The 24855-nt window shown below is 39.5% G+C and overlaps 1 protein-coding gene across 3 annotated transcripts in view; it reads left to right on the forward strand.

Annotated features, from left to right (window-relative positions):
- Positions 1-24855, forward strand: part of RASA3 (RAS p21 protein activator 3) — a 152862-nt gene that overhangs the window by 51133 nt on the left and 76874 nt on the right. For all 3 annotated transcript variants that reach the window (XM_059493761.1, XM_059493759.1, XM_059493760.1), the window contains 2 exons: positions 10920-11037; positions 22274-22377. In XM_059493761.1, coding sequence (XP_059349744.1) covers positions 10961-11037; positions 22274-22377 — 181 coding nt within the window. In that variant the 5' untranslated portion in view covers positions 10920-10960. The remainder of the gene's footprint in view (positions 1-10919; positions 11038-22273; positions 22378-24855) is intronic.

Genomic DNA, 24855 nt, shown 5'->3' on the forward strand with positions numbered 1-24855 from the left:
ACAACTTTAGGACAGTAGCAATTTCTAGTCCCTGCTATGTAATACACTGTCATGAAGGCTCTTGAAGTTCTTTATGCTGGTACTAGAAGATTTTAGGGGTGCTGGTTCATTGTGGGAAGTAGCAGTTTGAAAGACAAATTAATGTAAAAAATGTGTGGTGGCCAGATTGGAAGTAGGAAAAGAGAGGGGAAAATATATATAGTGTAGTTGTAAACACATAACCCAGATGTTGCTGTAGATATGGAGTTTAGCCATTGTTAGCTGGCTAAACTCCATATCTAGTCAATGAACAACAAATCATGATTCAGAAAATGTGTTATGTTCATGCCCAAATACTCTTACATAGGAGTCTGTCAACAGTAGTTGTTAATGCAGGCACCGAAATTGTGCAAAGTGTTGCATCTTATGAATATGCCCAGGATCAATGTTTGGTTTGTGCCTTGAGAGCAAATTAGGGTTATGACATGGTAAAGAACTGGAAGTTGTGAAATAAATGGTTATAAACTCTGTCATAGTTTATAGATGAAAACCTGAATAGAAGGAAAGATGAATTATGTTCCACATTAGACTTTCATTCTGTTTCTTATGAACAACTTCATTTTTCATGTTTTAAGTTGTTAACAATGTTTTTTTGACAGGAAAATGCTCATGAAGTAGGTGGAGGTGCAGACCAGCGTGGGAGAAAATGTGATCATCTATAGAAATTAAAATGTGGTGTTTTGGGGTTTTTTGTGAAGGTTTTTGTGGTGGTCTTGTTTTGTCTCCAATATGCAGCTGATTCTCACAGGTACCAGACACTCACAATTGTTACATATACTAGTTCACATTGTTGGTTTTCCTTTCATTCTGTGTGAGACAGATTCCTGAGGTGACTAAAGAGATATACTAAAATTCAGCTTTGGGTGAATTTTGTGGGTGTGGGTGAGCAGCTCATACAGAATACCCAGCTTCAAAAACATTGCCAGATTTGGAAGATACTCAGCCTCTGGGTGATTAACTACAACCAAAATTTAATTTTGAGTCTTGCTCTTATTTCTCTGAGAATATCCACTGGAATAGAACAGACCTGTGTTGCTGTGAAGTTTGTTTAATCCTGCTGCATTGGCTTCCCCTGGAAGACAACATGCCTGTGTATTTTGGCAGTTACTTTGTGCAGAGATGAGTATCTTGGGTCTTATGTACTGGGAGATGAGGACCTGATCCTCTGACTGCAGATGAAGCCTGAACAAGTAAATACTTAGGTATTTGTGCATGTGAACTTTATTTCCATGAGAGATTCTTCCCCCAGCCACCTGGGACACTGGGAAATTGGATGGGGGAATTCTTGTTTGGTTTTTTTACAGCTCATTTTTCTCACTGCTGGTCAAGCAAATCCCTTATACTGCTCTAGGTTTGTGGGTAGATCCTTACAGCTTAATTTAAAAGTAATCTCACATGCTCTTAGCTTGTAATTTGAAAACTTTCCAAGGCTTAAGGCAGTGGTAGTTAATTGTCATTTCCTCCCTATACTTAGGTCAGTTTGTCTTCATCTGTATTTTTGAAGTGAAAATTTATTTTGACAAGGAGCTAAGAATCCCGTGCTGATGAGATTTCTGAAAAAACAGACACTTGTTTAGTAAGCCTGCTGACACAGTAAATGGAATGTTTAGGGTCTTGGATGATGATGATGGTCCAGGTCTGTCAGTATATGGATGTTGTGGAAGTAGCCACTTTTAGCCATTGTTGGGCCAAGCTGTGTGGTGGCTGTAGTTAAGGCAGTGTGGCTTCAGAGCAGAGGCAATAACTACCACCAAACCTCAGAGCAGAGGCATTTCATCCTCTTGCTTTCTGTGAAGAGATCTATGAGTTTTTAGATCAGTGGCAGTGTATCCTTCCATCTGTTGACTTGAGTCCAGCTGCATAGCACTGCAAGCTGCCAAGTGGTTGCTTTAATAGTCAAGCTCAAATGCTTTTAGGCACCTTAAGATATTGAACGGAGAGATGCCTTTGGTTTTGCTTCATTAATGGGTCTGTGAACTAGCAACAAGAAATTAGCATAATTGATGTAAATTCTTGTGTATTGTTGTCATGCATCTGTGCAATACAGGCTAATCAGCAATGAAATACATTTTTTAAAGTCAGCTATAATCATATCAGGCACCAACCTTAGTAATGTCCAAGTGAAATGTATTTTTGTTTTACTCTACTGGAAAAGTGTTAGGCAAATAAAGGCCCAGCTACTGAAGTAAAACAAATACTGTGGATGGATTTGATAATGCTGAGAGCTGAGTTTGTAACATAGCATTTGTCAGCCACTTAAGACTATGGCTAGAAAAGTATGATTTCCCTTTTTCATTCAAAACCCATTGATAAGCATGTAGACTGAGAACTGGTTATGATCACACTTCTCTTAAAGCGTTTCCTTTTATCTCGTTCCTTAGTGCAGAGGATGCTTGTCATGTGTGAAGAAACACATGAGGAATACTTAAATGGGAAAAAAGAATTTGATCTCGTTGTAGGAAAGTACCTATTTTCACTGTTCTTGAAGAAAGACTCAAGTAAAGCAAGTTGAGGAGATATCAATACCTTGTTCTCCCCTCATGAAGATTAATTTTGTAATAGGAGGAGTATGTTGAATGTGGAAGAAGACACTCTTTTCTCAATTAATTCCTAAATCTTAGATAGTTTTCAAGATTGCCTTGAACTTCTGTGGTCAAAATCCCCCAGTTTCTCAATAGCCAGGTTTTGTTTTGGTTTGAACACTGTGGAGCCAGAGGACCAAACTGAACCTGATCTAAACGTGATTCCCTGAGACTGCTTGGTGAAGATGTTTCGAAATATGTAATTCTAAAGCAAGAGCTGTTGTGAACAGCAGAATCATTGGAGGAAACAGTTAGTTTCTGAACAGGACCAGTAAAGCCTTTGGCTGTTCAGCAGTTACTCCTTTTGCTTTTAATCGAAACAAAACGCGGCCTTTGGTGGATTTGTACTTTTCATGTTACTTTACTCTAAAAATTTTTGGTGTTGCTTGTTGTGATAGAAGTGATTAGTGTCCTGGAAGAGGGAGGGCATCACTCCTTTTGCATTGCTTGTGTTTTGTTGTTTTTTTCCAGATTGTTGCTGTTGCTTTTTGATCTACAATTTAAAAGATGGGATGTACATAAATAAAAATTGTCCTTTTTAAAAAAACATTTGTGATACGACTTTTAGTTTTGTCTGTGAATAATATAAACGAAAATAAAAATATTTTTCCACATTTCTTTTTGCTTATGCTGATGTTTTTGAGAACAGTACTTTCGTTCCTTAGCAATGACTAGGTTTCTTACTACAGAGCAACAATCTTAAAGTATGCTAAAGTACAGAGGCTCTCAGAAGGGAACACTTGTTGGATTTCTTTGTTTGATGTTGTAAATCACTTGCTTGTATTTCCTGTGTTGTACTGTTTTTCTAAAAATAGTGAAAATTGCTCGCTGTTTGCTCAGTGCAGCTCCATGATGGAATAGTCTGTTTAAAGTTACTTCCTCTCAGCTACTCTGCCCCTCCTGCAGCCTGAATCTCTCCCTCATGGCCTCCCACAACAGATGTTCAGTGACTTAAACTTTGCTGAGAGAAGGTCTTTCATAACTTTAGGAGGCTGATATTCATTTTTAAAAAATAACTACCACCAAACCAAGCAACTCCCCCTCCCAAACGCCCCACCTCGGAACAAAACCAGAAAACCTACCAAGGACTGCACAAGCCACAACCTAAACCAAGGTCACAATTCCAAGGCCACAGAACAGCCTGTAGCCAGTCCCTGCAGTTCTGAAACTGTAGGAAAAACCTCACAAGTCTCTATCAAATGCAGCTAGGAGTTGCATGAGATGTGCTGATGCAAAGTACCATCTTCAAAACACAAACGGGATTGAAAAATAATAAATGTGGAACTGAGTCTAACTTTGTGCTAACACAGATAGAGTCTAGCTAATTCATAATTTTTTCTGCAGAAATATGACCAAAAAAAATCACATCAAAGCCCTTAAGGCTTCCGCCAGAATGCCGCAGGAAAACTGAATTTAAATGTGAACTCCTTGAGAACACCTTTTTCCTGGCAGTATTCTACTTTAAAATAGTAGGATACCTTCAAAGTATCCTTTTACACAGAATAGCTTCAGTCTTGTTAAAAAGCAGCTGGACTGTGTATTTTTTATTTTGTGGGATTAAGTTACTATTCTAAGGGGATCTTTAGAGAAACCTGATGCCTGCTGTTGACCACAATATTGCAACCAGTTACTAAAGAGTTGAGGAGAATTATGCTTCTCCTCTTGTACAAACTAAAATCTTAATTTTGCAGGCAGCTCTCATGAAACTTGCTTTATAGGCGTCTTTCCTCTCAGCCCTGGGATTTGATTAACAGCCCTGGTGCTGTAAGCACTTAAGTACTTAAGATCATGACAAGATCTTTTGAGCCTTCTCTCTGTTCATTCTTCTTACAAGAAAAGTAAGACTGTCAGCCTGCAGCTTCTCATTGCTCTCCAGTGAAAATATCCTCAGCTGCTTCTGTTACACCCAGAAAAATAAAGCAAGATACGTGGACAGTTTTTTGGACTTTCAGGGCTGCAAAAGGAGAACTGGAATGTCTGATGCCATGTGTATAGGAAAAAGGGAATGTGGCTACTTGGCATTCTGAGTGACGGGTCTGAGTGTGTTCACCATGCAGGCTGTGGCTGATGAGGCTTAGCAATTGTTACAGTGGTCAGAAAGGCCTGTGTGCTGTGCCAGAGCAGGCTCCAGCTCAGAGAAGGATCTGTAGGAAGGTTCCTAACCAGTATAAGTTTAATAATTTAAGGGGGAAAGGAGGTGGTTCAGCACTATGGCTCTGGGTGTACTGGTGAGGTTGGTTGTGCAGGTGGGATTTTAACAGGTGCCAATGTTCCTGTCACTAGGCTGTGAATAGAGGTATCAGCTGGTGCTGGTCTTCAGTTTCATGCCAGAAGATTTGGGGTTGATGCTCTTTCCCTGAAGCCAGGAGGGTTTCCACACGATACTCTTGTCTAAAAAGTATTTAATTAATGCCGTGTGCTTTCCTTGATGGCTGCCTGCTGAAGCAAGGCTGTGGTTTTGGGGCTGTGGTATGGAGCTGCTCAGGGGGTGTTGCTAATGCCTGGTCTGCGGTGCTGTTTTGTTGGGGAAATGCCATCCCTGATAACGTGATGACCATTTCACGTGGAAAGAGGCTGGCAGGCAAGGGCTTTTAGATTAAGAACAGGTCATCTAAAAATCCCATTTTCCAGATCATCAAAATCTCTTCACAGATGGCTATTTTTGACCTGGTTTAGAAATCTAATGCAATGTGTCCCCTCATGAAAGGAAAGTAGTGTGTATGTGTGTGCACATAAATGCCAGTGGTCAAGGCAAAGAGAGATCGTTGGACAAGTAGCATTACAAGCCATACCTGTTTTAAAAGAAAGAATTATATTAATATATTAATTTCCTTTTTAGATAAATGATTTTTGTGTTTTGCTTATTTTTGGGCTTTGAGAATTATACACAGATGTGGTGAGAAAGGAACATTTTTGACACTTGGCATGTATTGCTTAGAAAGTGTTTGTTGTTTTGATTTTACTGCAGAAGTACAAAGGAGCACTAAGCTGCTTACATAGTTCCATAGTTGCATGCTGGGTACACTGGTTTTTGGAACTTCACTTTTAAATTTTATTTTATTGCTATTTTCTATTTGGACTGACAAAAATTAATTCAAACTCTCTTTTCTGAGAGGTACCCACAGTATATCTACATATAGGAATTATATACAAATGCAACCATCTATTCTGCTTTCAAACATTGCATTAATGTCATATAATTATCACATTAGCTGTTCAGTAACAAAGTTGGTTTTTAATGTGGATGAAAGTTTTTCAACTGTGACCATTTCAATAATAAAAGGGTTTATTTTCTCAGTATATTCTTCCTGAGGTATTGTAGTCATATCCCTCCTTTAGTCCCCATCTAAGATGATCCCCAAAAGATGATCTTCTGTGTGCAAGAAAATGAACTGCTTTCTCAGCATTCAACATAAATGCAACTGTTTCTGTTCAGTTTAAATTTAATGCATAGACACTAAATTCTAGCTATTTGTGTGTGTGTTAATCCACATTGAGTGGTATTATATTTCTGTTTCAAGTACAATGAAGTATTAATTAGAAACTTGTTGTCATCTTGATATTTTACATATATGCTGAATTTTGTGCATGAGTAGCTTTTTAAGCATAAATTGTGGTCATCAGAGGTCTGGGTGTACATACATTTTCTTTTTTCTGTTTTTGCTTGATCTGTGAGTGTTCAAGCAATAATGCTTTTTCAGAAGAAAGAAAACTTGAAAGGAATGCTTGAGATAATTTTTCAAGATTTCCAGCATCTCTGTTGAGATAGAGAGCTTAAATGAGAACAGGAGAAGCTTTTCATTCTTGACATACATTGCTGCTCTGCTTTTGTTCTTGAAATGCTTCCCTGCAAGTTTCTTTGGAGGGTATTTTCCTGAATATAGTGGAAACAAAGTGGATTGCTGTGGGTTTGGATACGATGCCCTTTTCAGATTTTAGCTATTTTGTTTCTATACTTAAGTCTTTCAGCATTCTCCCTGAAGTCAAATGCTCTGGTACTGAAAGCTCAGCTGCTTTTATTGGATTTTTTTTTTTTGGAGGTAGGTTTCTGTTTGCTTGTTTGTTTTCTGAAACAGTTTGAGAAATGGCTCTGTCATGCCATCATGGTCAAATACGTTGCTGCTAGAAAGCAGCAAGCTAAATTTGTTAATGCATTACAAAATCTTCCTTCATGCATTCAGATTGGCAGATGTGTGCTGGTGACCCAATATTTGGCAGCATAAGAGCAGGAAATCTGTTGCAAAAGGTAGATACAATATGTGGCTGCCATGTAGCCTTTGCTTTTCAGAAAGTTGCATCTGGGGAAATATATATCAGAAACAAAGAAGACACAATGGTAAGTATCTAAATTCAATTTAAAATACTAGATGCTTCAAAAAATTCAAGTGGGAAAACCTTAAGGAAATGTATGCATATACTTATTCCTAGAAGCATTTTCCAAGTTTTTTTAGCTCTTACCAGTTATGCTCCCAGCGCCCTTCCTTGCCATATGTGTAGGAGCGCCCTTTAAACTTGCTTTCCTTTGGTTGCTGGTGTTTTAGCAGGGCAGCAATATGCAACATTGGGAAGAACAAGGAAGATAAATACAATTTTGAGTTTTTCCTTTATCTTCTTCCAGCTTGTTGCATTCCCTGTGCCTGGCTTAAGCTAAGCTATCTGCTGTGGTAGTCTATTTTTGAAATGTAGCAACCTTGTAGTAATTCTATGAGGAGAACGGGGAGAAGATAGCAAGCCAGTGACATATTCAGAATTGTACAGTCTTTTTTTAAGACTTGTCTAAAATACCAATGTTAACTTTTCCACAGCTGAAATCAGCTTTGCTAGGTTTAAGTACTTAGTGCTAAATTGAGTTCGGCACACAGTTAAATTAGGACCATGTACATTGGAAGTGCAGGGATAGGGGGAACAGCTATTGGAAACTTGAACAGATTATTCTGCTGCTGTGGCTTCAAATGGAGGCCTTATGCTCCAAAACAAAGTGCTTGTGTAGTCTGAATTGTCAGGGTCTTAGACATCTTAAGAAACATTCCATTTCTTCTTAGTGGCAGTGGAAAACTAAAGGTTTTAAAGGCGAGTGTGTTGACCTTTCATCTGCAAACCCTCTCCAAGTTCTCCTCTGTGCAGGTACTTCACACATGTGAAGAAGGGAGGAAAAAACATGGGAGTTGGCCTTTGAAAATGCACTTGATGAAGATGTCTCTTCTGCACACATAGGTTAAGTGATTAAATTCTTGCCCAAAATAAATGATCTCATCAGCTCTGTTTTTTGAGAAAATGGAAATAGTGCATGACTATATAATGTATTAAGGACTTTCTTTTATTTTCAGTTTGCTGGTAGCAAATCCAAAAAAATACTGATCAGATTGTTCAGCTTCATTGTAGATGGCAAAAGAGTGTCACAGAGGGAACTTTTTTGTCTTGGAGGAATCTAAAGAGCAACTGAAGCTCTAACAGAGCGCATTTGTTGGCTTAAAATGTCTGGCTAGAGAGCTGAGTCTTTAGCTGTGCTTGAAAGCTTGATAAATTTTTCTTTCTCGACTGCTCAGTGCTGGAGGAATCTAAACAGCCATTGGCTGCTGCCGTTGTTGGGAAGAAACAGTATTTTTTTTTGTAAGTACTCAAGTCAGTAACATGATTAATATATTGGGTTGGTCAATTAATCCATTGTTCTAATCTCCATGGTTTTCCAGGGTCTTTTTCATTTTGAAGAAAGAAATTACTGTAAAATGTCTTCTCCCTCTATCTTCCCTCTGTGTACTTTGTACCATTGTGACGGTGGTGACCTTTAATTTGCTGTACAGACTATGCAGGCAGCCATTTTCCAGTGATGCTAAATGGTGTCTTCCTTTACACTGCAGTTAGGTTTCAATATTGTGGGCTTTCCTATTGTAAGTCTTTTATGAAAGAAATAACTGAGTTCTCAAAATGTGGTTCTTAGAGTACTTGAAATAACTATTACCTTTAAGTGCTTAAGTGAATATTGTGCACATGAAAAAAAATGGAAATCAAGATGAAAAACAGAATTTGGTTTCATGTAATGCATTAATGTTGAAGCAGAAAGTGGAAGAGTGAAGAAAAAGGGAAGCTGTGTTACTGTTTTGGTTTGATTTTGAGCTTGAAAATGTTGTGTCTTTCTCTTGGAAGAAGTGTGAGAACAGTGTGCCAGCCCTGGAGGAAGAGTTCCTTATCAGTCTGCTATTGAAACACTTCCTGTTGACACTGTCTCTTTGGGGAACTGTACCCTGTTATCCAGGAAAGAGGCTGCTCTCATGTGACTCTAATGGAGAAAAATTAACAGGAATTTGCTTGCTTGGGCAGAGAAGACAGGCTTGGAGGCCTCAGTCTGTGTGAGAATAGGGCATTTGATTTGTAACTTGCTTGAACTCAGACTAACAAGAATAAAACTTGGAGGTTTAGCGTGGCAGGACAGACTTCAGTGCCGACTGAGCAAGCCATCAATAATCCTCAGTATATTTTTGTCTAGAGCTGCTGCAGTTGAACTATTGCTAACACTTCAGCTTAGTTTAACACCACATTGAGCATGCCAGCAGATGTTCCAGTCACACCTTCAAATTACAGTGGAGACAGCTTTTTTTAATCCAGTGTCTCGCAACTCTGAAGGAAGTGGGAAGAACGCTATCAAGTTGTATCAGCTGAGCTGAGCGAACAAACTTATTTAGAAGAACTCTGAAGCAAGGCATTAATGTGTGAAGCAACATTTTCTAGTCCCTTTTTAGTGCCTCTATATATGCTCCATGGTTAGCTTTAGAAAAAAAACTAACCATGGCGCATATGTATGCACTACATGCACATACAGTCACACATGGACAAGCCATTTTTGAGAAGTGTCGTTGTGTGATGTTTCCAAGGGCATGCCATGGGTCAGTTAGCAGAAGTGTGTGAACAGTGTGCCAGAAGGAGATGATAGGCAGGAAGATGTGGAGTCCTGTGTCATTTGATGTCTTTCCTTAATAGCTGAGGGTGCAGGTTGGCTCAGCATTTCCTTGCTGTGCGTCTTCAGTGTTTACAGGCACATGCATCAGATTGCTATGGGACAAATCTGCCAAAAGGAACAAGTATGTCTGTACTGAAGACAGAGTTGAAAAAAACAAGGTGATTCTGTTATTAGTATGAAGCTATTTGGGAGCCAGAGACTGGGGAACTGTGTCTAGGAAAGTGCACTTAAGCTGAGCTGCAGGGGTTGGATAAAAAGTTATATTTGTTACCATCATTTAGAGCTTCCTTCTGTACTGGCAAACAAGCCTGTGTTCCCTTGCTCTGTGCAGTTTTGGTCTTACTCCTTATATTTTTACCAGGACAGAATGACCTAGTACCCATGCTATGTGCTAATAATCTCCAGCTACTGGAAGAGTGACAGTAAATAGGACCATGTGCACTGCAGACTTACACTTAGTCTAAGTTTTGTCTTTAGATTTAAATCACTCCTCCACATAGTGATACATACTTCAGCCAAATGATGAGGGGCTTTGTCCAGTTTCCTGATGGAGAGTTTTGATTTTTATGAGTTGGCCAAGGAAGTTTAGTACTTGACTTTGGTTGTTAATGAATATGTAAAGGGGAAAACTGTGGTTTTTGTTCTTGTTTCATACACTTGGGTTTGGTAGTCTCTTGGTTAGCCTGAGTTCCTCGGTCCTGTCCTTTTTGTTGTTGTTAATTATAGTACTAACTTCTTGCTGTAGTTTTGAAACAAATGTTTATTGTGAAGAATATTCATGACTTGCATGGTACCTTTGTGCAAGGGCCTTAGGCAGCTTCACAAGTGCTAATTATCCCATCAGAGTGCTTTGAAGTCCAGCTTGTGATCTAAGGCTGTTGGCTGTAACTAAAGTGACTGTTTTCCATCTCCACATCCGTGGTGAGTGGTGGAGCTGTGATCTGCACAGCTCATTTGCTGTGTTCTGGTAATGACTTCAGGATAAAATCACCGGGCTGTGTTGAAAAGCTTGGTTGCTATGTTGTGTTCTTGGTATCTTAGGGGAGCATTAATCAAAACCTAAACTTTGTATGGAAGGAGATAGTCTGCATCCAAATACATGGGAATAAATTGGATGCAATGGACTTTTCTTAGTTCTTAGCTGAGCTCTAAACCTGATCAGGACCTGCTGCATTGAAAACAGGAGACTGCTGCAAAGTTTGATGGAGACTTCACATTTGAGAAGGAAAATATAATACTTTCCTTTAGCCATGTTGCTGGCGCTGCAGTAGTTGACAGATTACTGATTTATGGATAACATTTTAATATGTAACCTTTCTGGTTTTTTTCTTTCTTGTCTTTAGGTGAAGCCAAAAATCTTCCTACATATCCAGGGCCAAACAAGATGAGGGATTGCTACTGTACTGTAAACCTGGACCAGGAGGAGGTTTTCAGGACCAAAATAGTGGAGAAGTCATTATGGTAACACATACATATATAAATGTTCTGTTGACTCTTCTCATTGTCTGCTAACTAGGTTTGTTTAATATTCCAAAGATACTTTCTTGAGGGGAGAAGAGAGAATGAATAGGATTCTTCTTCCAGTTTAAAAAACACTAGTGTAAAAAGAGTAATGTCATGATACTGACCTGTATTTAAGGGGAAAAAATGCCTTCACCAAGGCAATCCATATTAATTTTTTCCCTAACAATGTATCGCCAGTGCTTCTTTCTTTCTACAGTACTTGTTTTGTACTTCCTGAGCTTTTAAAATCTCAGTTTAGAAAAGGTTCACTAAACTCCATTTTGCATCTTTCTAGACTTAAAATTTTGCATTGGTCTGGCTGCCCTAGGGAGTTAAGAATTCTGTTTTTTTTTTCCTGTCACGAGGCTGTAACTGAAAGGAGAGGCTTGAACATAAGATGCTTGTCTGATTATCTTGGACACTTCCTATGAGATTGCAGAGGTCAAATGTAGAATGAAACAGAATGAGAAGCATGTAGTAAAAATTAAAATGCTTTCTTCTGGAAATCCTTAGACATAAAAAAAATAAAAAATAAAGGGAACTAGGCTGGGTATATATGTATATTCTGGTAAGCCAGACTTTTTTTTTGAGTGGAGAGGAAAGAAGCAGCAAGGAACAATCAAGTTCATAACATCTATATTAAGAGATAACTCTCACCCTTTTCCCAATTTGAGTAATAAGTTAGGAATTTGCTATTTGTCTTGTTATTGCAAATAATGTACTTCAGGAAGTATCTCTAGACCTCACTCCCAGCTACTCAGAAGTACCTGACCCATTCAGGAATGTGAGTGGGATTTATTCCTGTAAGTCTCTTTAATTGTTCTTTCACACAAATTTTTGTCATCTTTAAGCCTTGGTGTTTTTGAATGATGGTGCTAATGCTCTTTAATTTGTAGTATACAAACTAAAAGCAAAAATTGCTCTGTAGGCTTTCTTCCTCACCCCTATAGCTGACATGTAGTATCCCTAAATCAAATATCCCTGAACCAATTATTTTTTTAAAACTGATTGGGTGAATCATATGCATTTTGTTGTTGTTGTTTTGGTGGTTTTTTTTTCTTTTTTTTCTTTTTTTTTTTTTTCTGGATGATCATTAGTGCTTCACAGGGAAATGGAAGATAGGAAGTGAGGATGTGTGAGAATAGCTGATGTCATTTCCTTGAATTAATCCAAGCATTTTTCTATTGAAAAAATAAACTCTTGGTAATAAAAATAAGCAACAAGTATAATTCATTCAGTGGGAAAAGCTGCATCTGTTTTTAGGTTGTCTAATAAAGATGGAGAGGTACATGAGGCTGTGAAAAATTGGAAGGTTTCTGGTTTCCTGACAGGACTAAGTTCATTTGGTTAATTGAGGCAAATTCAGGGGAGAACTGAGCAATGATCAGAGGTCTGGAGAACATAACCAGTGAGGAAAGATTGAAATATTAGAATTGTTTAGCTTAGAGAAGAGGATGAGAGTAGACATAAATATTTAGATAAAAAAAAAACAAACCAAGACAAACCCCTAACAACCCCCCCACCAAAGCCAAAATTTGAGAGGGGGAGAACTGGCCTCTCTGTCCAGTATGGATATTGCAAGTAATAGTGAACTCAAATTGCAGTGGGGAAGGAAGTTGAGGTTAAGGTTAACTGTGAAGAAAAAATCTCTGCTCAAGGTTCTGGAGCACTGGAGTAGATTTTGTTTGTTTTCATGTTTATTGCTGATGGCTTTTAATAGGTTCTATATGATCTGTCTGAACTAAATAATAGAGATCTTCCAGCTTTGAAACAATGGTGGGACCAGATGACCTCTCAAAATCCCATTATGGACCTATTTTCTTTGATGTAAGGCTTGACTAAAATGATCTCCTTCATCATTCTTTCTTCTCCTAGTCAGTGGGAGCCTGCCTTTTCCCTGTGTGAGCTTCGGTTCTCAAATACTGTTTTTGAAAAACTTGCTGCTTTACAGTCTCTGAATTTCCACTTATAAACATTCATATCAACTCAGTTTTGCATTTAGTCCTATAATTGTTTTCCTGTCTTTGTTTTTCTGGGCCATAAAAGAAAAGCAAACAAAAATCCCAACTACATGAGTGGTAATCCTGGGATGTCTTCCCAACCTGTGGGTAGGAATTGCTCTTACTCCATGAGGCACACTCAAACAGCTACTCTATCTTTCATGACTGTGTTTACATTTTTTAAAACAAATGCATACATAGTCTTCCAGAAGATGTTTTTCAGCTGATACCAGACCCTACTGCAGTTGCCCGTTATTTTTTGTAGGATTCTGGGATGAGGATCCTCATCACGTGATCCCTCATCACGTTCCATTCTTTAGTGCTTGTTTGCAGATGGATTTAACCCATTGAGTGAGTTATTGGGCAGGTGGGGCTCATGTGCCCTATGGGTCATGGAATTTCTGTGCAGCAGAGGAATTCCTGCTCTCATGTCTGGTGCTCCTTTGGCAGGCCCTTGCCAGCTTAATCATGGATTGTGTTGGTCTGTTTCTCTGAGGTATTGCAGTGATACACAATGGTTGGGAACAGGGATGTGAAGCTGGGCCAATGCTTGGCTAAATTAATTGAGTCCTGCCTGAAACACTGCATGGCTGGGTGACATGGCTTGACACAGTTCTCCTCTAACAGTTTGAAGGGAAGATCCCTGGCTCTGGTCTGTTGTACCTGGTTTCTATTTCCTGTCACTTCATGTCTGGCACAGGACTGGCTTGCTATAGTTTTAAGTACTTCTTGTATTTTTACTAAAGCTGGTAACTCCCTCATCTTCCAATAAGCTCAAAAAAATTACTTTTATGTAGTTTACAGAAAACAAGATAGTTTGTGTGAAAATCTGAATTAGGAGGTCTTTCATAAGCAGTCCTAGCACTACTGATTCTGGAATGATGTCTTCTTGTTCAGATTTATCCTGGAGAAGCCCATCTTTTGCAGCATTTCTGAATGTTTTTTTCCTTCACCTGCATGAAAGGCTCACTGTAATTGATACATGTCTTGTGTAGTTGGGAATTACGGTTTTCCCCCCACACACTTTCTTCTCAGTTGAGCTTCTTTAGGCTTCTACTAGGCATTGCATAAATGTATATTTTTCAATGCAGGCCTGCTCCTGGTGTAAAGCTTAAATAGAACTGGCAGATGGAAAAAAGGAAGCAGTTATCTCTCCTTCCCAGAGGGACTTGGATGAATGTCCAATTCTGGCTTGCTTGGAATATCTGTTATAGAATCTTCAGGCTCTGACTCATCCTCTCCTGTTTTATGCTGGGACAGTGTAAGAAGTTGCCTCCCTGAGCTTTGTCCTAATCTTCTGCAGCGTATTTTCTTTTTTTATTAGTCTGTGGCAGAGGCATGAGAAGACAGCTGAGAGCAGTAACCTTTTAAATCAACAATGCATGAATCATTCAGAACTCAAAAGAATTGACCCAGCACATCCTGTTGTCCAGTCAAGTGCCCTTACCAGTGCTCTGAAGAGAATATCTATGAGCTTGATGCCCTTTTTCTGAATGTGTGTCTCAAAAACTGAGAGGAGCCAGCATGGTGACTCTTACCTCCTCTGTTCAGCAGTCAGGTGGAGCTCATAAATTGCAACATAGAACTTAAATCATTCCTGACATCCAGCCTCTTGGCTGCTGTTAAACTGGATGGTGGGCACTGCTGCTTTGTGCTGGAAGATTTTGAGGGCTGTTGCCATAAACTTAGTAGTGTCTGAATGAAACAAGTCAAGGGTTGGTTACCACTGGGGCAGGCCTTCCTATAAAACCACAGAGCAACATGAAAGTGCTGTTTATATGGGTAGTTCAGAATCATCCCACTTCTCTGGGGGTCTTTGGGCAAGAATAGTGAATATGTGAATTGGTCAGACCAAGAAATCCAGGTTCTCAGGGAGAGAGTCTTGAACTCTTCAAGCAGCACTGTTTTTGTAAACTTGGCACAAGCTTTTGCTAAATTCTAAGAAGGTCACATGCAAGTCATAAGATATGAGGGAGAGGTCAGTTAGAGCCAGGATTTAATATGCTTCTCTGTTTTGTATTTGTCATTCAATATTTATATTACCGTCATCTACAAAGACACTGAGTAGATTTGGATCCATTCCATATAACCTAGCAAAGATGTACGTGAAGGGACTCGTGTATTTTATGTCCTAAGGAGCATGTTAGAATGACTGTGGTTTTTAAAATGCAGAGCTCTACAAATTTTCTTTAGTTCTGAGCTGCAAGTAAACAGCCTGACAAGAATTTTGCTTATTAATTCCCTTTGCTCAATAAACCACTTATCCTCCCCCATTAGTAGCTTTCCCTACTTCACGCTCCACCATCCAGGAGTGTTTCCTAGCTACAGATATTTCCTGAGGATGAATTTTCTTGGACTGTTGGTGTTAAGACTGACTTTGCCTTTGCAGTTTGCATCAAATGTGCCCATTCACTTAAAGGGCAGTGTCAGCTGCAACAGGAAATCAAGGCAGCTTCTCAAATCATAGGTGAAGAATGGAAGGAATGTGACATCTCTAAATTTGTTTCAAGGAAATGAATAAAGGCAAAATCTGTCATACACTAAGAATCAAATTTCTGACAGTGTGTGCTTTAGAGAGGTGAGCCAAGCATGTTGAGTCTGTGATTATTTAGTTCACCACTATTTCACTGAGGAATTTTTCACATGCTAAACATAGTGATCAAAGCCTGAATGAAACAGCAAATGAAGCCATAGGCACTTTCCCCACTTTCACACCCCTGATCTTTTTTTTTTTTTTTTTTGCTAGTCTCTGGTGAACATAACAATGAGAACTACAAGTCTGCAGTGTGCTTGTAACTGTATATTGAAATACGCTGTAAATTCATAGTTAAGGCTGTGTTCTCTTTCATAGGTGGTTATTCTGTGTTTGTTTCAAAATTAGATCAGGTAACAAATTCAGCCAATAGCTCTCAGAATTTTCATTAAGTTATTTTATTGCCATATTTAATTCTATTTTCTAATTCTAGGTTTGCTTAAATCCTCTTTCCCAGTGTGTTTGGAGTTCATGGCTGTGTAGCTAAATTTCTCATGTTCTGATAACATCTTGGATGCAGGCCACTTCTCAAATTTTAAACACAAAGTTGTTTCCCTTAGTTGGAATGTTGCCAAAATTAGCTGTTGTATCCGAGCTAGCTCCTTTAGCTGTTTCTACATTCTTACACGGCCAGCTCACCTCCTTGAAATAACAGCTTTCCCCAGCCCAGATGCCTTAAGCAGAGGCCTTGAGGTGGATGTGGTAGTGTGTTCTGCTGCCTCACTCCTGCAGGTTCCCAAGGTCTGCTTGTGACAACACCTAACAGTGGCTTGAGTTCCTGATGACAATAAACTTCAGTTCTGGAACACCTTGAGGCTCTAAGGGAAAGGGTTGAGATTGGTGGGGGTACAGCTTCAGTCTGGGATATTATTGAAGCCAAGCACTGCATGGCTGTGCAGGGAAGTAATATAGCTGGGAAGAGTGCCAGTAAAGGAAGCAAGTTTTAATGGAAGAAGGAGAATGAAGTGAACCTTGAGACCCAAGGCAGGGTTTATGAATGAGAGTGTTTATCTATATGAAAAGCCACCCATGTGAGTAACAATTGCTGGTGTTGTAGGCTGCTTTGAATGATTAAAAAAAAAAAAAAGTAAATGCAGCTATAATGTGACTTCTGCTGTTTGTGTGTATCATCTTACAGAATATTTTGGGAGGTGACCAGGGGCCAAATGGCTGCTGCTTCAGTTTATCATAATCCTTGTAAGCCTCATTGAGCCAAACCAGCAACTGTCAAGTGAGGTTGATAACTATAGCTCATGTGTCTGTCTGTCTCTTCTGAGCACAGGATTGAGAAAATGCACACTGCTTTATTTTTTCCTCTATGTAGTAGGGCTGGTTATGGGTGTAACAAAGCACTGTTCATCCGAGTGTCTCTGCACAATACATCAGAAAAAATTCACTTAGGCTCAGTGGGTGTCTGGTAGACTGCAGCCAGCACTCTCAACAGTGGGCAGAAATGATATGTTTGGATTTAGAGGTTGCCTCCTGTGCCATATACTGCCTGTTGCATGTCCTCTGCCAAATCTGTGCTTCAAATATAATATTAGTAATTTTTAATAAATTGTGTCAGAAAGCTACTGTGGCATCTACCAACTTTGGCATTTACAGAGCCTGTCTTACTTGCCTGTTGTCTCCTAGTTTTGTGTCTAGTAGGAGACTGAAGTGCATTCAGATTTTATTTGGCTTGCTGTATCTGCTTTGAATAAACGTCCTCTCTTCTACCCCACTCCCTTACATATGCTGCAAAGCATAGCATAAAAAGTATTAGCCAAGTAGTAGAAAAAGCTTAGCAGTAGAAACAAACAAGTGTGCTCCTTTGTACAGACTGATTCTGCTTCCTGCTCACATGGTGATGTGAACTCTGGTGTTCAGTTCATGTAGCAGGATGAATTCAGTATTTCTAAACCTTCTAAAATAGTCAGAGGATGTGGAGTTGTCTGTGGCATGTTAATAGTCCTCACTTTTAATCACAAAAGCAGTTTAAAAAAAATCTATACACAAAGAATTCTGGCTTGAGGGGTTTCATTATTATTCATCATGCAACTCTTTCACTTCATCCACTGAAGTACTGGTGCCAGCACAGAAACAAAACTGCTTTAGCGAATCCTAAGTATTGAAAAACAAGCATGAGGTTTTGTAACACAGCCTGAAACTAAAGAAATGTTTTTACACTAACATTTGTTTTATGAAATCTCTTCCTCTCCGTTAATATTGTGATGATCTCAGTAGATATATGAAGCTATGAAATAAACTTGCAAGTATACTTCTGGAATTTAGTATAATATGTAAATGTGAACAATTCTTGAACCCTTTTTAGAGGGTGTATTGTGTTTGAAGTAAGGATTCTCTTCATTATTTATTTTCATTCCACTTGATCTGCGCAGTAATTTTTGTTTCTCTTCTCCTTCCCAGTCTCCTCCTGAAAATATTCACTGCCATAACATGCTTAGAAGACATTCAAAAATAGATACCTTGAAATGGGGAGGGCTGGAAAGCTGTTAAGTGAGTGAAACAATACCTAGAGGGATCTTTTTTAGTTTTGTTTTCTTGGTATTCCAAGAAAATATACCTTGCTCCCATGCCATGAGCATTCATAACAAGCAAGTTTTTGGTGAGGTGAGAGTGAGTATGCCTGAAGGTTTAGATAGGCTGCACTGTTTATGCATCTGTCTGACTTCATTTTTTTGTGTGTGTCTCTTCTGTGAGGAGAGCAGAAAGTGTCCTGAGGAGAGATTTTTCAGTGCGTGTGTTGGTGATAGAGGCTGTACAAAAGCTGTGCAGTAAGAGAGCCCTGTGCTTCCTAAGGAACAAGGACTGCTGAGCTCAGACTTCCCTGAGCTCAGGACATATTAAGATATGTGCATGTACTGAAAGAGAAATGAGAAAGGGGTGTGAAGGAGAGTGTGTGGAATTGAAGGCTAATCAGACCCTTGTGTGCCTGAAAGCTTGGAGCAAGGATTTAAAAATTGGTACAGATCTTTCTCCATTTCTAACCCCATCAGGAAAACAAGAGACAGTGATTTAATAACAAGCTCTGTTTCATAACTAAAGACTAGCTGATACCTGCAGTGATACTCTTCTTGTTACTTTGATGGCAAAACTAAAAATTAGCAGAGCTGTTCTGAACTTAGTAGTCCTTACTGAAGAAGCTGGGTTTGAAAATGCAGTTATGTTCAGCTTGGAAGAAGATGAATTGCATTTTCAGGGGAAATCCACTGTTTCTGGCCTTGCAAGTTCTTGCTCTCAGCAGTAACATCCCACCACTTGTTTGAAGTGCAGAAGAAACTGAAATAATGACAGCACTGGTGTTGGCCATGCCCTTCCCCTGTGATCATATTCATGTGCAGTCTGTGCTGCCAGGGTTGGGGAGGAGGCCCTCACTGTCACTCCTCCACTCTGAATGATTAAAATATCTCTTGAGTGTAGGGCTGATTCATCTACAAGGAAAGTTCAACTCAAAACCTGTAAGTTGAATCTGAACTCACTTGGTTCTTGAAAGATTTCTGAGTTTTTGGCCGGCTAGTTCCAGTATTTGTTTTGGAGGATGTTGTCAGACTCCTGAGGGCTGGGTAGGCAGATGTTGCTGCTTTTTATTAATTGCTCTGTCAAAATAAAAGTACTGAATCCCCATCCGACAAATTCTGGCTTTTCAGAGAGAGGAGACACTGGGGGAAGGATTTAGCTGTTCTTTTGGAAAAACTCTTCTGGAGCCCTGGGGTTCTCGCTCGAGATAAGTTAGCTTGGGAAATAAATGATGGGATTTGACTGCTGCGACCTCTTGCTCTTCAGGTCTTGGTGGGAGACAAAGCAAGTACTGTTCTGAGGAGATACATGGAGAAAAAGCACACATTTCAGTGGAAGCTGGAAGTATTTGTATGGTTGCATTTGATTCCTTCAGAAAGAAGTTACTGTTTCTGCAGAGCTGCACAAGATTGGGTTGGGAACATTCTGGATTTATCTTGATGTGTGTTGTTACAATTAAAACTTTTCTGGCTAATTACCCAGTGCAGAGACAGTATGGTTGTGTTGGAAATCTTGCTTAAATTAATTAAGAACCAGTGCATCTCAGGGGTGTTACCTGAGTGATGAGAGGTTGTGAATCTGCAAGGGGCTCAAGATCTCAGAGGGGAGAAGCCAAGAGCAGAACAAAGCATCTCTTCTGTTGATGGTGGCTCACACTGCCCTGCTCAGACTAATAAACCTGTAGTGACCTGATACAGTCCCTGCATGGCTAAGTCAGCCTTCACAGCATTTCTTCTGCTTTTTAGTCTCTTTCTGATTTTGTGCATTGGGCTAGGTACCTCCTGTTGTCCACACTGCTTTTCTGGCTCTTGTTTGTTTTGCTGTGGATTGATCTTAGTTGACTTCTGCCTCTGTTCAACACCCATGGCAAACATTAATGGGAGGGACTTGCCAAAGGTTCCAGTTGATGTCTCTTCCCCCCAGAATCATTAAATTATGCTCAGTATAAGTCACTTGTATTTATATTGCATTTAAATTTGCAGTACACTGAAACTTCCCTTATATTGTTGATAGAGGATTGAATATATAATCCACAGTTCATTAAGTATCGTTTCATTCTAAGGTCATGAATGAAATAAATTCATCTGTCATGTTCTTCCAGCAGAAAGGACAATTTTATGGCTGAATAGAGTATTAAAGCTCAGAATGATGGAAGTGTTTTGCATGTATAATGCACTAGGTATTTGGGCAATATTAATGCATTTGTTTGGCCCCCTAGGGTTAAGCCTGTGTGTGAAAACATGCACCAAGTGATGTGCACAGAGTGAGGCCCTCGGGGCTGCCAGCACAAGCATGGCTGCTGGGACAGTCCTGCAGCTCCCACTTTGATAGAAGCTGCCTTTAACAAAGAATTAAGGTATTTTGGGCCTGAAGTAGTGGCTGTGAAATTCTTGCTTCCAAATGAAACTTATCAGAGCAGAATGGGTAGAGCGGATGTAACAAGGAGTGCTGAATTGGATGGGGCAGTTGGGACAAGGAGTCAAACCAGCTGCCATTCCAGCTGTCAGGTTTTCCTCCCCTGCCTTCACAGTAGGCATGGCTGAGTGGGCCTCACATTGGTTCTTGTAACTTGGATGCATTTTTTTCAAGGAATGGGAAACCATTTCAGTGGTGGAAGTTTAACCTGTGGGTATGCCTTGGGCTTTGTTGTTCATCCAACATGTGTTCTTTGTGTGGCTAGTGGAGTAGCGACTTAAATAATGTTCTTGGTGAATCCAGAGTGATGTCTGGATTTTATGAAATTATGGTGTCATTTTCCCTTCAAACACAGACTGATGAGCTAATTTGCATTGCCTTTGTGTTTTAAGGGAGACTTGTCAGCTAGCTTTTGAGGGAACGTGGTGATTCTGAGGGAGTGTATTTTCCCATAGGCAGAAATACAAGCAAAAACATATGGTGGTGTAAAACATCCCTGAAAGAAGCCAGGGAAATGACCTTTCATGAAAAAATTCTGAAAATTTTGAAAGTTTATTCAAGGAGTTGTTAATAACTTTTGCATATCTGATTTTCTAACATAAAAAACTTTAATAGTGATTAAAACTACAGCGCAATCATGTCTCATTTTTGAGCTCAGCCAAGGCAATAAGAGGGGAAGAAAAAACTTGCTGGCTTTTGGCCTGTTGGAATTAGATATATTTTTAAATCTACATCTGCAGTGCTTGCTGTATTTGTCCATGTGACTTGAATTGCATCCACTCATTTAGATCTACTGAAGCGTGAGTGACTTGGAATGAAAGGTCTGTGTAAAATGGTAGACCTGTCAATGAATAAATAATGTTTATATATGCTTATAGTTCCTAGGAGTAAATCCTTAACCATGTAATTTGATAGAAGGAAACTGAAAGCATTGCTGTCAGGTGTCTGAGAAATTTTTTTCCCATTTAAATTGGTAGGATCCAAAGAAAGCCCCTTAGGTCCATAAGGAGCTTTGCATGCTGAGATAGTACTTTCTTATTTTTTTTAAATGTCTTTAAAAAAAAAAATCTTATTGTAAAAAGAAAAACAGAACAAAAAAACCCACACCAAAACTATGCAATTCCACTGTGCAAAAATACTCAGTGCTCTGACGTAACAAGCTGCCAGCTCCAAGGCGTAGTTACCATCAGTTGGCTGGGTCTGACTTTAAATAAAAAACTTTGCAGGGGATGAGAAAAGATGCAACGGCTGTAGGCATTTTATCTTAGGTATACTAAGTGCTTTAAAAAAAAAAGCCATGAATCATACTGTATTTTTCTCATCCTGTTCAGTATGCTTTTGTGATCTCTATCCTAATGGTCTACTATAAGCATTCTTTGGCAGCAGGGGCCTCTCCCTGCCCTTCAAGCGCGGTATGTTAACAAATAATGTGGTCTCTGCCCCCTTTGTAAAGGGATACTTGTTTTCCAGATAGAAAGAAGTATGTGTTCTTTTTTGCTCATTAAAAAATCTTGTTCTGTGAGTGTTTAAGATATTTAGGAAGAGTCAAAATGGAACTGTGCTTAAAAGGGAGCATTCAGTTGTGGGAAAGGCCATCACAGTCCTGAGTGATGTTCTGGTTGTGAAATATAAACGCACCAGCTTGTCCAGGATACCAACACTAATCTATTTTCCTTTTTTTTTTGTGTATGTGTTTGTGTGTGTTGGTTTTTTTTTGTTCACTCAGCCCCTTCTATGGAGAAGACTTTTACTGTGAAATTCCTCGGACCTTTCGCCATCTGTCATTTTATATTTTTGACAGAGATGTTTTTCGAAGGGATTCCATCATAGGTATGTGTTCATAAATTACTACTTTCCTTACAGCTTATTTCTCTTGGATTTTAACTTCTACATCATTTGCAGTCTTAGGAGATGGGGTCTTGATAGGACTGATGATGATAGTGGTAAGTCCTTTTGTCAGTTGTCAAAAATGCCTTCAATATTACATATTATGTATTAAAAAGTTGGGGAGAAAAGCACTGACTGTTGTGATAGTGAATGCAGATTGCAGTTTAACTAAAACAGGCTACAAAACCTTATTTAAATAGGATAGTGAGCAGTTTAACTAAAACAGGCTACAAAACCTTATTTAAATAGGATAGTGAGCAGTTTAACTAAAACAGGCTACAAAACCTTGTTTAAATGTTGACAGCCTCACATTTGTCACTGCAAATGTTATTTTTGGGTTTTTTTCCTAACTGCAGCGCCATTAGTCTTGCAGTTTTCCAGGGCCCTCACACTTGGGTGCCTGCAGTATTGTTAAACTATGGCTGCCTTAACAACAGGCAGAGGAATCATACTGGCAGTAGGTACCCCAAGTACAATGATGACAGAATTTTGGGGAGTGTATCAGAGCAAGCTGTCACTTACAGAATAGCTCTAAAAGACTTCCAGTGCCTGTTTGAGGATGACAAGATTGCTGCTTTTCCAGATATTATTTGCTGTGTATTTCATCTGCAGCAAATTGCGCAACACTCCGTTTATCTCTCTGGGGATAAAAACTTTGTAAAAGCTTAGTTGTTATTGAGGGGAACAGTTTCTATTTTAAATCACTTGAACACTTTGGACTTTTTTTTTTTTTGAGTTATTCATCTCTTTTGAAATAGATGGCTATAGCTATCCTGACAGAGGTTGTAGAGAGGAAGTTGTCAGATGTTGAGCAATAGTTTGTATAATGGCATAAAAAAAATTCTCTTAAAGCGTGGAGTGCTGGTGCAGATATTTTACATGTATCTTTACATTACAGTAATTTGTCATGCAGCTTTTTCTTTAATTATTGTTTTACATATGAGGTAGGAAAGTAGGTCATCATTCTCTTTGTCTGTAAATGAGCTCATGTGTGTGTAGCAACCTGGGGAGGAGGGAGTCAATTTCTGATTGTTGAGTGAGCTTTTGGAAAGCTTTTTGTTCTCTCTAATGTCTAGTTTCCCTTGTACTTTGAAAGTAACAGCTCCCTTCTTTCAACTGATGAAGTTTTCATTGTTGAAATGATCTGATCTTGTGTGTCACCAGTTTTCAGCAGCTGCAGTGACCCATCAATAGGCCAGGGACTTTTCTTGCTCAGGGCTTTACTCCTTTTCTTGGAAGAAGAGTCTCTTGAACCACTTAATACATGTCTGACAGGTTAAATTGCAGATAGAGAAGTACAAATATTTTTATTTTCTCCATGTTTTCTAAGTTCATGTTTTAATAATCAAGCTCTGATGTTGGAGGGGAATTATTCAGGAGCTGCTATAGTAATCTTAAAGGTACTAGGAGCAGTTTGTGAAGAGAACATGCAGAAAATATAAAGACTTTTTTTTGCATGCTTGAATGATTGATCAGGTTTTCATTTTTCACTCTCTTCAGGAAATAGCAATGTTAACTCTTGCATATGTTGCAGAATCCACAGGTAGGCAAACTGGTGTTACTATACTGGTCTTAGGATCATAGAAAGAGCTGGGTTGGAAGGGACTTTAAAGGCCATTTAGTTTCAACACCTTGGTTGAAGCATGGTGTAAGTGACACCTTCCACTAGATCACATTGCTCATAGCTTCATCCAGCTTGGCATTGAACAGTTCCAGGGATGGAGTATCCACAGCTTCTCTGGGCAACCTATTCCAGTGCCTCACCACCCTCACGGAAAAGATTTTGTTCCTAATGTCTATTCTAAAGCTACTCTTCATTTAAGGCCATTCCCCCTTGTCCTATCACTGTATGCCCTACAAAAAGTCCCTTCCCAGCCTTCTTGTTGGCCCACTTCAGGCACTGAGAGGCAGCTGGAAAATCTCCTTGGAGCCATGTCTTCTCCAGGCTGAACAGCCTGTCTTCACAGGAGAGGTGCTCCTGCCCTCTGATCAATGTAGTGACCCTCCTCTGGACTCATTCCAGCAGGTCCACATCCTTCTTGTGTTGGGGGCCCCCAGACCTGGACAAAGTACACCAGCTGGGGTCTCACAAGAGCAGACCTAGAGGGTCAGAATCACCTCCTTACACCTGCTGGTCACCCTGCTTTTGTTGCAGCACCAGGATACACTTGCCTTGGAAATTTGAGGTGCACATTGCTCCTTCTCTTTAGGGCTGCTCTGAATCCATTCTCCACCCAGCCTGTGTTTGAACTTCTCATTGCCCTGACCTATGTGCAGGACCTTGTACTTGGCCTCATTAAACTTCATGAAACTCCCATTGTCCCACCTCTGCAGCTTGTCCAAGGCCCCCTGGATGCCATTCCTTCTCTCCAGTGTGTCAGCCAAACCACAGAGCTTGGTGTCAGTGTTGATGTAGCAGTA

The sequence above is a fragment of the Ammospiza nelsoni genome, chromosome 2, assembly GCF_027579445.1.
Source record: "Ammospiza nelsoni isolate bAmmNel1 chromosome 2, bAmmNel1.pri, whole genome shotgun sequence".
In the NCBI taxonomy this organism is placed as follows: Eukaryota; Metazoa; Chordata; class Aves; order Passeriformes; family Passerellidae; genus Ammospiza; species Ammospiza nelsoni.